This window comes from Clinocottus analis, unplaced genomic scaffold (assembly GCF_023055335.1).
Source record: "Clinocottus analis isolate CAN_PGR_092001 unplaced genomic scaffold, fCliAna1.0.p SCAF_5, whole genome shotgun sequence".
In the NCBI taxonomy this organism is placed as follows: Eukaryota; Metazoa; Chordata; class Actinopteri; order Perciformes; family Cottidae; genus Clinocottus; species Clinocottus analis.
In genome coordinates this window covers 18,433,782-18,446,010 of record NW_027176207.1, presented here as the reverse complement: position 1 = coordinate 18,446,010, position 12,229 = coordinate 18,433,782, and the positions used below count along the sequence as shown (strand labels likewise).

At 43.0% G+C, this 12,229-nt stretch overlaps 1 protein-coding gene across 2 annotated transcripts in view; it reads left to right on the top strand.

Moving 5' to 3' along the window:
• Positions 1-12,229, top strand: part of sgcd (sarcoglycan, delta (dystrophin-associated glycoprotein)) — a 239,490-nt gene that overhangs the window by 117,693 nt on the left and 109,568 nt on the right. The window contains exon 1 of one of the 2 annotated variants that reach the window (XM_068601225.1): positions 6,468-6,910. The exons of the other annotated variant lie outside the window; for it this stretch is intronic. Within the exon in view, the coding sequence (XP_068457326.1) occupies positions 6,908-6,910 (3 nt within the window). The 5' untranslated portion in view covers positions 6,468-6,907. Of the gene's footprint in view, positions 1-6,467; positions 6,911-12,229 lie in introns of those variants that run through there. 2 annotated transcript variants of the gene reach the window in all.

Here is a 12,229-nt window from a genome sequence, read left to right as displayed (position 1 = left end):
ACCCTTTTTAAAAGACCTTGTTCACTTCTCGTCAGCGTGGTTCAGCATGGCACGGGAACTTATTATGATTACTTACTGAGCATTTCTGCTTGAATTGCACATCCAGGGGAAAAGGCAATTGTAACTCATTAAAAATGCATGTGTAGAAACTTTCCGGGATGCAATCCGGTAAAACGCAACACAGTGGGGCAGTTTGTTGCAACACGGCAGCGTTTCGAATAAGACTGGTTTCTGTCGAGTGGTGATACAGCAAAAAAAAAATCCCCTCTAAGCTGTGAAAATGACTGGAACTCGTATGGAAAGAAATAACTGTGTTGCAGAAAAATTGAAGGCAACTCACCGGGTATAGGAATACAACTGGAGTATACGTGCTCTGCATCAGGCTGCTGGTGACGGACAGTTGCATTGATTGTTAGTGATTTCAGATCGCTCTCGGTGAGTTCAGCGGGTTCGCTTCCTATGATGGAAAAAGACTCGGCTCTGGGCGAAGTGGGAGGCAAGAAGGAAGAGCAAACAGACAGAGGGATATATGTATTTTGTTAATGATACAGTAATGTAGTAGTATTAATAGATATTAGGAAAGGGAATCACCAGAGGTCCCACAATACAATAAAAGAAGCCATGAATTGTTTGGGTGTTTTTAAGTGAGGCTGTTTGAGGTACTTATTCATAGGTTGCGTATTCCCTATGGACCAAATATCATCTCCTTCTATGGATAAGCTATAGATAAGTACGTCAAACAGCCTCACTTTAAAAACACCCTCACAATTCATGGTGGAAAAATTGGAAAACTTAAGAAGGCTTCTTTATTTCTGGCCGGCTCTCTGTTTCTCTAAACTGGGCGAGTGCTGGCCGACTACTGGAGACCGACTATGGATAAATACTTCATACCTCATACGCTTCAAAACAACCAATTACCAATTTAAGGATGGACGTTTAGGAAAATGTCTAAAAGTCGAAGAATCTCAAGACATGCAGAGCGAAAACTAGTCATCTGTGAATCTTGGGAAAACTTTCTGGAGAAACAAAATCCTGTTACATAATCATATTTGGGGTTTTCCGGTAAGCCCATAAAACCGTCGTGTTTATTTCCACTCCCAAATGTTCAGAATCGTGAAATATATGGCGCAAGGTCTACGAGGTAATGATTTTCATCCTAAATGGAAACACTTCTGGAACAAACAACCTCTTTGGCATCGCGCTGAAATCCGATTAAACAGTAAAACTCAAAAGGCCCCACAAGAGACGTCTAGGATGTACAATTGATTTCCACATAACATTTACATCATATCATGATAATCACCTCTGCCTCGCTTGTTTTTTTGTTGTCGTTGTTGCGTTTCTCAGTGATTTGCCATTGGCTGATCCTTCTCATATTGCAATGACGACAAAAAAAAATCTGACTTAAGTCCTTTGTTTCGTTACAACAACGATGGCTCAGACTTCTACCTGGAGGCGGCTAACGGAAACACTAAATGAGAAAGTACCGTTTGATTGGAATTGGCGATAAATAGCCTCATTTATTCCTGATGACGCCAGTGACACAATCCATAATGAACCAGAGTTGCCTTCATTTGGACCGACAATAAAGCCCGGTGGCCGGGCCAGGTCTGTAATTGGCTGTTTCCATACACACAGACTGAAGCAGGTCGAGAAGGTGATCCAGACCCTCGGGTGGGGGGATTGTTCTGCCTTTTTTTAAAGGTGTGATTTCAGACAAGAACAATGAAAAACAGCGGCATTCATTCATGTATCACGACGGGAGCGACGCACACCCGGAGGGACGGGCAGACAGGTAGAAGACTCTGAGCTGACAGACGGACAAATGATGTGCAAACAAAATGGAGAGCGGTGAGTAATGACCTCTGCGGGGGTCTCTTATCCATACAGAGTCAGACGTGAACTAATTGGATGAATTACATTTTTAGAAAGGAAGCGCTGGGTTTCGGGGGTTGAACTCGGCGTGAACTACATTGAAAGACGCACAGCATTCGATTTGAATCTGATGGATACGGGGAGAAGGCTGTTAGAAAACCAGGCAAAACCTGTCTGTACATTTTCATTACATGCGCTACTTTCTTGGCGAAGAAACTCCCAGAGAGGCACTTTTCTGGTCGAATAAGTAAGAGGCATTGTGCAATTGCGCCGGACTTATATAATTCATCAATAAGTAATGCGTTTTCTTTGACGGCTTAAAGCGTAAACAAGACCGTCTGGAGGCACACTAGCGGCTCAGTGATTGGACATATTTAAATTTGAGATCTATAAAAATATCTCGAAGACCGTGAAGACATTTTACTCTTAATCACAAATGTCCACCTGCTTAGAAAAGGTTCATCAAGATCATGCGAGTTCATCTTCTCGAACGTCTGCGTCACGTTTAACGGCGATCCATCCGGGAGTTGTTGAGATACAGTTTAAAAGAAGTCCGCGATGCCGATTTTCATAATTTACCCATTGTTCTGACACGACACGTCTCCTTCAGGGTGTAATATATAGTGGCAGTAGCCCGAAGAAGACTGTCACGTCACAACATCGGTGAATTATTAAATTTTATTTTTTTTTGCATCCCGTGCTACAAGTTTGTGACTATTTTCACATGACCCACACTTCTCAGGTTCCTCCTCACCCGAGATACAAGCATGAGAATATCCCGTCAAAGTACGGGCTTGCATCCCGTGTGAAGTCCAATGTTGACATAATTTACCATACTTTTGTGATGTAACGTGCATACTTATAATAGTGACCTAACTTGCATTTAAGCATACTAATTGTATGTTTAAAACACTTATTTTAACCCCTTTAACCTTTGTGGAAGCGATCACGTCACGTAGACTGCGTCCATGTTTGATAGTCTACGTACTTCAAAGTGTGTCAACAATCACCTACGTGTTTGTGAAAGTGAAGTAAGAACCTGAAAGCTGCCTGTTGGGTTGATTTCAGACTTTTTGGGTGAAGTTCAACCCTCTGTGAGCCTTTTTTTAGCGAATAAATAGAGGTAGAGAGTCTTTCTGTTCTCTTCATCTCCATTAGCTCGGTCGCTCTCTCAGCTGCATCTCCTCGCTGTCTCCAAACTCCCGTTTAAAAATCTGCCCGTGGATGGATGAGATCTTGTTTTCCACACCTCAACCCCTCCCCTCCGACGTATTTGCGTACACTCCATCTTCATTATGAGACCGAGCCTCTCTCTGCTCCTCCTCTCTATATATACACACCACAGGCCTATTAGGGATTCCCCCTTTTATTTATTGATTAATACATCATCAAGTCGCACTCCAGCCAGAGCCCAGGGAGCAACGGAGAGTTTCCCCTGATGTCTGCAGCCTTTGTCCCGGCTGCCCACTTAAGATTCAGGCCTCGCCTCGCTTGTTAGACAATGATTGCTATTATTCTTCTCTTTTTTTTTTTCTTCCTTCACTTCTAGCCAGCGATGCTAGTGAGAGAGTGGCATCAATCTCACCGTGCCTTGAGTTTGAGTTGAACAAAAAAAAAAAAAGAAGAAGAGATTACCAGGCTCCGGAAAACGTCTGTGTATTTTGGGGCGCGGACATATCGGCAGCTTAACCTGTTTTACGGTCACATAAAGGTGTTTTTAACCTCTTTTAGTAATAAAGCACCTTGCGCTTTCTTATCAAAGGCCCAGCGCTGTGAAAACCTGCTGGATGTAACATCAAAGTGTGAAGTATTTCCCGAACCTACGAAATCAGTCTCACCACAAACAAGCAGGCAGGGAGAATGGGATCAGTGTGGCCGTGCGAGAGAGAGAGAGGGAGAGAGAGAGGGAGAGAGAGAAGGAGTAAGAGAGGAGGCAAGAGGGGAGAGAAAAGAAAGTGGGGCTTTGTAGGAGAAGCTTTGTGAGGCTTCTTTTTTCCTCCCTCGCTGTCCGGCCACAGAACGTTAAAGTGGAGGAGAGGAATTTGCATTCTCTAAATCGCTTCTTTCTCTCCGTCTCTCTCTCCTTCTCTCCCTCCCTCTCCTCCCTCTCTCTTTCCTGAGCTCACATGCTGACGGTCATGCACGTGCATCACACATCAGATTCAGAACTGTTCATTGCCAAGTGCTTCACACACGCAAGGAATTTTGGCTCGGCCCATCTGGATAAATACACGGCGCAATCGCATGAGACATGATTTAAAAATAGAAAATATGGAAGTTTACGGTAAAATGTGGCAAATAACAGCACGTTAAAACCAGTATCTGAAGAAAGGGTGTGTAACTCTACGAGTCAAACTCTCTATCTTCACTATAAAACACCATGGAGGCGTGCTTATATATAATAGGGGTGGGGGAAAAATCGATACAGCATTGTATCGCGATAATTTGCATGGCGATATCGTATCGATACACGAAAGCCAAGTATCGATCTTTTATTTAATCAATTCTAAACTTTTTGGTCCTAGAATAATAAAATCCATGTATTTTTTGTTGACAAAGTTTCCCTTTGGGGACAATTTGGGGTTGAAAAAAAAATGTAATGAATCGCATTATATTGCGATACTCAATGTATCGCGATAATATCGTATTGGGACTTGGGTATCGTGATGATATAGTATCGTGGGACCTCTGGTGATTCCCACCCCTAATATATAACCCTTGGCTGTTAGATGACAGTTGTACCTATTGAAGTATTTTTCCTTTCACACTACAGCAGGACGACTCTCAGCCGTGTGGCCCTGACGCTGCACGTCAGGTAAAAAACCTGAACGTGTTGAATATTCGACACAGCGTATTATAGAGGTGTGAGGGGCGGTGTTGATTCAATATCAACAGTGAAAACATCAATAAGTGGATTGTTTTTATTTTTCAATTCCCATGGCACGATTATGTCATTATTTGTTTTGTATCCAAGCACCTTCTGAAGTATTCATGAACCTTGACTGTGAGAAATGTGGCACTTTAGAGTCAACAAGACTTGACTCACTTGAGACTTAACGGTCTTGACTTGTAAGTTGAAAGCAAGCAGGAGAGGAACTATACTGTTTATGTTGATTGAGCGTAGGGAACAACAGGGAAGAGTGTAACAGTTTTTAATTATCCAGAAGGTCCATGTTTCCAGCTTTGGACCAGTCTGACGAGCTAAAAGCCGCAGAGACAACACAATGTCACATCTGAGCAACGAAACACAGCAACTGATGAGAAAGTGCTTTCCTAAAATATTCATATGTGACAGAAAGTTGGATACAAAAGCATTTTCTGATCCGATACCTCTTATTTGTGTCACTTGAACTTAGATGACTTCGTGCATTGTAATGCAGTGGTTCTCAAACTTTTTCTGTCACGCCCCGCTTTGGAGGAAGCAAAATGTTCAGGCCCCACCGCCCCGACAACATGGGAACAAAACAGTCCAACGTTTTGAGACTCCTCCGTCCGTGCTTTTGTAATTAATAGATTAAAGAAAATGGAAATCCCTTTCAAGTAAACCAGATTGCTCCATCTGACAAAAAAAAAATAATAACATGTGCAATCACTTTGTTAAAACCATGTAAATCAAGTTATATACGTGCAAAAAATAACTCATATTTGGCAAAAAAGATTACCAAGAAAAGCTGGTTGGATCCCTGTTTTCTCCCCATAGTTTCATGTTGAAGTGCCCTTGAGCAAGACACTGAAGCCCCAGAGCTTCACAGCAGCACAAAGCTCCTTCATTATTAAGTATGATGGGTAAAATGCAGAGAATAATTCCCCTACAGTGGGATTAATAAAGGATTCTCAAAAAAAAAAAAAAAAAAATTAGAAAAAAAATTATGAATCTGCATCTCCACCTGCGCCCCACCTGTAATACCTCCACGCCCCACTAGAGGGTCGCGCCCCACAGTTTGAGAACCAATGGCTAGATGAGTGCAAGACACACACACACACACACACACACACACACACACACACACACACACACACACACACACTGACAGACGTCCGATACAAATGAGGCTTTCCAACAGTTGAACTCGCCACAAAGTTGTCGGAATTAAATAAAACATTCATTCAAAACGTGATTCAGTTCATTTTTACAAAGTATATTGAGTTCAAAATATACAAAAAAGTTACAAATGTTAAAGAAAATAAGGTCTTGCACTTTTTTTTCATATTTAAATTTGATTTCCAAACGCAAGCAACATAAGAAACTTTACAAACACAGCAAAAACAACAACATATACTTAATTGTCAAACACCTGAACCTCACGCATATCAGAAAAAGTACAGGATAAAATACTGGAAACGAGGACACACAGTGCAGTAGACATGTTGTAATATTCAACGTGACGCTCTCCGCTTCACAAAACTACACACATGAGGGGAAAAGCATCCGAACACACCCCAAATACTGGAGGCCCATAAAACAGGAGCAGGACTGCTGGATGAGGAGGGGTGGCCGCGACAGGCGAGTCCCGCCTCTTTACACTTCAAACCACATGTCTCTGGGTCTAAATGTGGCAGGAAGGCAGGGCTACAACTCAGTGAGGCGGCGGGGCCGGGAGCAACACGACTCCTCACAGCAGAGCCTTAAAAAGAAAAAGAAAAAAAAAAGAAAGAAGAAGAAGAAGAAGAGGGATACAGCCGGGTCACAGGAGTCCACCACGCGTCCAGGAAACGGCTCACAGCTCAGGGACTTGGCCAAAAGAGGCGGGGAGCAGTTTTGTTATTGGAAAAGCTGACAAGGGAGCGAGGCAAGCAGCAAGAGAGGGGGAGAGGAAGAAAAGAAAAGAAAGAGAGAGAGAGGTGGCTGCCTGACTTTGACTTTGGTCAGTGGAGGCCTCATGCAGCTTTTAAGCACCAACTCAATCCCATTTCTATCTGCCTGACGCACCGCGACCAAAGAGGGAGGGGGGGGGACTGAGAGAAAAGAGAGGAAGTAAAGAGAGAGAGAGAGGAATACAGAGGACACGGGGAGGAAAAGAGAGAAAGAAACATGGTAAGTTTGGTTTCACTGCCTTGTTTTGGAGCGCTCATTAGGCGGGGAGCGAGGTGGGCCGAGCCTTCAGGGCTCCCACTTTCATTCCTCCAAAAAAGAAAATGGGCCAAATTGAAGCTGGAGTTCCTTATTTGTAGTTTTTTCTTCGTGCCCGAAAAAATAAATAACATTATAACCACTTTACAAACTTTATGGCACGCCCCCCCCTCCCTCCCCCAGAGACTGAAGCGGTTAATTTAATTTATTTGTCGTGGACCGAGAAGTTGAGAAGAAATGGAGTGCGGGAACTTTGCTTTCTTTTTTTCCTTCAGAAACCAAATTGCAAGAAAAGTGATTTCCAAGGCTGCTTGATCTAAACGTACCCCCTTTTCTACAATATGTGTGTATAGAGAGAGAGAGAGTGAGAGGGAGGAGAGGGGTGGGTGGTCCAACCGGCCGCCCAACTTCCCTCCCATATCAGTCCCGGCAACACATTTGGTTTCAATTACTTTGTTCCTCTGGGGAACAAGCTGCTATAAATAAGTAACAAGAAGCTGAGTGTGGACAGACTGCAGCCTACTGTTAGGGCTCCACTGTAGAGGAGGAGGAAGAGGAGGAGGAGGAGGAGCATGCCTCAACACTGACTCTGAGTGGGAGGGGTGAGTGGCTGCCTCAGTTGTGGTGAAGGGACGCGTGTGTGCGTGTGCATGTGTGTGTTGGTCTTTTTTTAGTCCCGGTCTCTGTGGAGCTCAATGAGTACAATGATTATATTAGTTTGTTATATTTGGGGAAAGTTCAAGTGATGTCTCGCCGGCCTTGAGTTCAGCAGAATACCAAACACCTTAAAACAAATCTTAAGTTCGTCCACAGAGAACTTTTTTTAAATTTTATTTAACATTAGAAGCCACATTTCTCAAATGTTAAATCTTGTCTTGACACAAGCGATCACACATCGGGTCATCTAATGAGGTACTTTATGATAAAAGAAGACCAAATTACAGATTTAACTCGATGTTTGACTTGTTTGGAGTTGCAAACACATTTCAGTCTGTATCAACATAAAAGTTTAAGGTTTTGTCCAGATAAAAGTCTCAAGACTCTGATTGCTAGTCACAATTTGTGTTGTTGTAAAAGTCTCTCAGGTCGGACTGATATGTGCTTTTCTGTCAAAGCTGCTGATAATGTTTGTAGTTTCTGCGTGCAGAGGCCATATCAATCATCTCAAGCACAGATTTTTGTGATTTATGTCAGAGTCCAAGTCTCAAGTGTGCAGCTCATGTTAAATGTTTGATTTGAACCGCAGTCAGCTTGGATTTAAAGACTGACTCCTGCTGCCTAATCCACAGTCGATCCATTTGAGCAGTGTGATCCAAACATTTCTGTCATATATATAAATAATACAGCTTTAACGCATCGCCTCTGTCTGATTCCACAATGCCAAACCTGCCGAGGTCAGCATGCTTTTGGTTCGTGTACCTCCAAGCACCCACCTTTGCTCCAATAGCTTAAACAATTTTTTTTTCAAATAATTGCACTACTGAGAATGTGTTTATATCCAGACAGAAAGCCAATGAGTGGTGTCTTTTCCAGAAGGCTTTTCAAACTCAAAATTGCTGCCTCAGGTCCTGCAAAGGTCTCATTATTTCAATTTTCTGCCGACCTCCGTGAGAGTGACGAGACAGAAGTTGCCTACTCTGCATCTCGAGCTCAGTAAACGGTCGTTCCTGCTGAAAAGTTACGAATCAAAACTTCATTCCCGAGTCGGGCGGGGAATTCCTGGTCTCTTTTGGGTGAACGCCCTACAAACGACCATCTAGTCGGCAGCGTCCCCCGAGTGAAAACAAGAAGTCAACGTGGTTTTATTTGTCACGTTATTTGCGTATTTCGGTATCGGCTTACTAGTTATTTTTACCCAAACCGAAATACTTTCCAAAACATAACCATAGTGAAAAAGTCTGTGAGGATGGAAGTTTATTTTGAAAAGCACAAAAAAAGCGAAAATTGACGCGTGTGGCCGGATTCCAGAGAAAAAAAGCATGAAAAATGAGAAGCAGCTTCTCATATCATATCATACGAACCATTGTGTTGATAGGTTGTTTTTTTAGTACTATGAGGAATTGCAAAGCAGTGCACTGTCCCACCACAACATCAGTACTTGAAGTTGGTGCGTTTTCTCAGTTTTGTGGGAAATTGGTCTGACCAGACGCTTCTCTTCCCAAACTGAGATCTGCAGGAAGTCAGGAAGGAAATTAGCAGCGACCGCTGCTTCCTGCTGACAGCCGGCGGCCGATTTTGTGCCTCCGCTTTAGTTTTTCTACATTCATTTCATTCGTCTGAAGAAGCCTCTGCCACCAGCAAACTCCTGAGCCCCGTTGCCTCCCATCGTAAGTCAGGCATGTAACACGGCCCACCTGCTCCGGGACACGCAGCAGCTGTCGCGCCACACACGGTTATATCGGGAACAGAGTCAGAGCTCTGAAATATCCGCTGACCTCCCCGGCCCCGGCTCTCTGTCTCTGTCCGGACTTTCAGCCGTCTACTGTTACCTCACGCCGGAGTCGAGACGACGCTCGCTCGCTTAGAATCAACGTCTACAGGCGGCGCTGCTTTGGCCGAACGTTGGAAAAACCCAGAGGAGTGAGACGTTTACTGGGACGGTCACTTCCGTGGATTGTAGTCGAGGCTCAGTATTTCCAAATTTGAAGGAGATTGGTGAAAAAATATTTTCACCTGGATTTTATGGCGACCACAAATCCAAAAGTTACATTGAACAAGAATGAGCGTCATAAAGATGCCTTCACAAGTTAAAAGTAAAGCGTAAAATGTGAATAAGCCTCAGATGAATTTCTGATCGTTGCCAAAAAACACAAAATAATCAAACTGCAGTGTGTCCGTACCATATATTGTGTTTTTTTTAAATTTGGGGCATTTTTAAACCTTCAGTCTTTCTTGGTTTGTAGGGGTGGGGGAAAAAAATCGATACAGCATAGTATCGCGATATTTTGCGTGGCAATATTGTATCAATACACGGAAGCCAAGTATTGATCTTTTATTTAATTAATTCTAAATGTTTTGGTCCTAGAATAACAAAAGCAATGCATTTTTTGTTGGCAAAGTTTTCCTTTGGGGATGAAAAAAATGGAATAAATTGCATTATATCTCGAACCTCAGTATATCGTGATAATATCGTATCTGGACTTAAGTATCGTGATGATATTGTATCGTGGGGTCTCTGGTGATTCCCATCCCTATTGGTTTGGTATGAAAAGCTTCTCCTTCAGTTCGTTAAATTCCTGGCGATCTGAAGGCAGCATGTCAAAGACGTTAAAAAGTCTGCAGCTTCCGATTTGAGACTGACGCAGTGTCATTACCCATTGTCTTGTTTAAATCAATGCTGGTCACACATCAGACCAGTACGTTATAGCTAAATATCCTGTTGTTCATGAAGAAGAGAAAGGATGATTATCGCTAATTCAAACCATTTATTTCTCCAATTTAACAAAATAAAATCATAAGCTAAGTTAGGAAGCTCCTTGGAATATCAGCTGTGATGACCGCATGCAGACATTTTAACTCCTAATGTGTTGCTCCTCCTGTGAAGTGTGACACTTCTTGTCATCACGCAGTCTGTGACTGTAACCCTGCCTGTGTTTCCACCCGCCGAGCTACAAAGAAGACTGAGCGCTGTCAGCTGTTCGCTGAGTGTCTGGAGGACAAATCTCTGCAGCAGCCGTTTGGCACATTTGAGCCACACTTCAAAAGATTCAGCCTATTTTTTTCTTTTTCTTCTTCTCTTCTGATCAACATTTAGCGTCTAACCAGCAGCTCTGCAATCAGTTTGTCACTGCTCAACGTTCCTTAAATGTTTTTCTCCACTACAATTGTTTGCTTTTTAATTTCTTGCATTGCCATGATGAGAAAATAATGCAAACTTGGTACTGTCAGAAAGTTAAAGGGATTGTGTGTTTTTACCGATTTCACAAAATCAGAATTAGGTGTTCGCTTCATTAATCATGTAAAACACAGCAGCTGTGTTGCGTAGTGTGGATGCACAACGGAGACAGAAGGCAAAGTGGGAGCATGGCTATGCCGGTTCGTGGAGCAAACATTACACTGTCTTTCTACGAGATAATACAGAGGTTTATCTTCCAAGAACAGCTTGCTTGTGCTCACACAGACGTTGCTGTTGCTGGTTTTTCACCCCAGAAGAGGTCACATGCAGCTGCCACAAACATATTTGACATTAAACTCCTTTCATTTTGTGTGGTAAATGCACATGGGGATACATTCCTTGCGGCCATATTGTTTTTTTGGACTGAGATTGTTCTTTCTGAGCTTTGGCATCACGTTGTGCTGAAAGGGTGAAGCTCCTGAGTCTGTAACCAAGATGCATTGGCCGTTTCAACAAAGACACACCAGATCCACGCTTATACCTTTCACAATAAAAGCCCTAGACATTTAATATTTGCACGGCAGTATTCAGCATTTCTTTGTGGTTTATGAATCACGACGATTCACCGTCCTGGTGTTAAATCTAACAAACGTATTTATTGTGGTGACTTCCGCCAGCGACAGTAGCGATAATGTTTGCAGCGTCAGCCTTTTTCAGTTGATCGGACTTTTGAGTATTGCACAAGATGTTGGAGTGGAATAGAAATCCCAGAGTTTGCAGTTTGTTTCTCCAAACAATACGATGGCTGTCTGCAGAGTTCGATAATACAGTACCTCTGGCTATGAAAGAAACCCTGTGTGACTCTGATCAAGGTCACCGTTCATCTTCAGAACAGCTTCTTAGCAGTATGGCCGCCCATAGAGGCAGTAAATTTAACAGCTGGCAACTTGCCTTGAGGACTCGTACTTGAGTTTTCTGCAACCATAAAACCACCAGAGTCTGGAAAATTGTGAAGAATGACTCATCAGACCTTCTTATTTCGGTGCTACTGAGAATTGCCGGTCACCTTTGCATGTTGACGAGGGACTAACGCAGTGTCTGAACGACCGTCTTGCCACAGAGATCGGCCTTGTCAAACTCTCCCGAGGTGTTGACTCAACTTACTTCTGATTGACAGAAATCGACCAGAAAAGAAACGGCTACAGCAGCTTTAAAAGGTTGTGAACGAACCCCATTTGTTCCGTTAGTGAGATGAGGAGAGTGATACTGCTCGTGTCTTCATGATGAATATGAATCAACCATGTGTATTGCACAATTTATCGTCAATCTTCTCTTCTAACTCAATAAAGAGCTGTCGGACCACGGATAAAGACATCAAGGAATCACATGAAGCAGGTTTTTTTTTAAAGCTGAAGGTTATAAAACACTGCAGAGGCTCCATTGTCCGA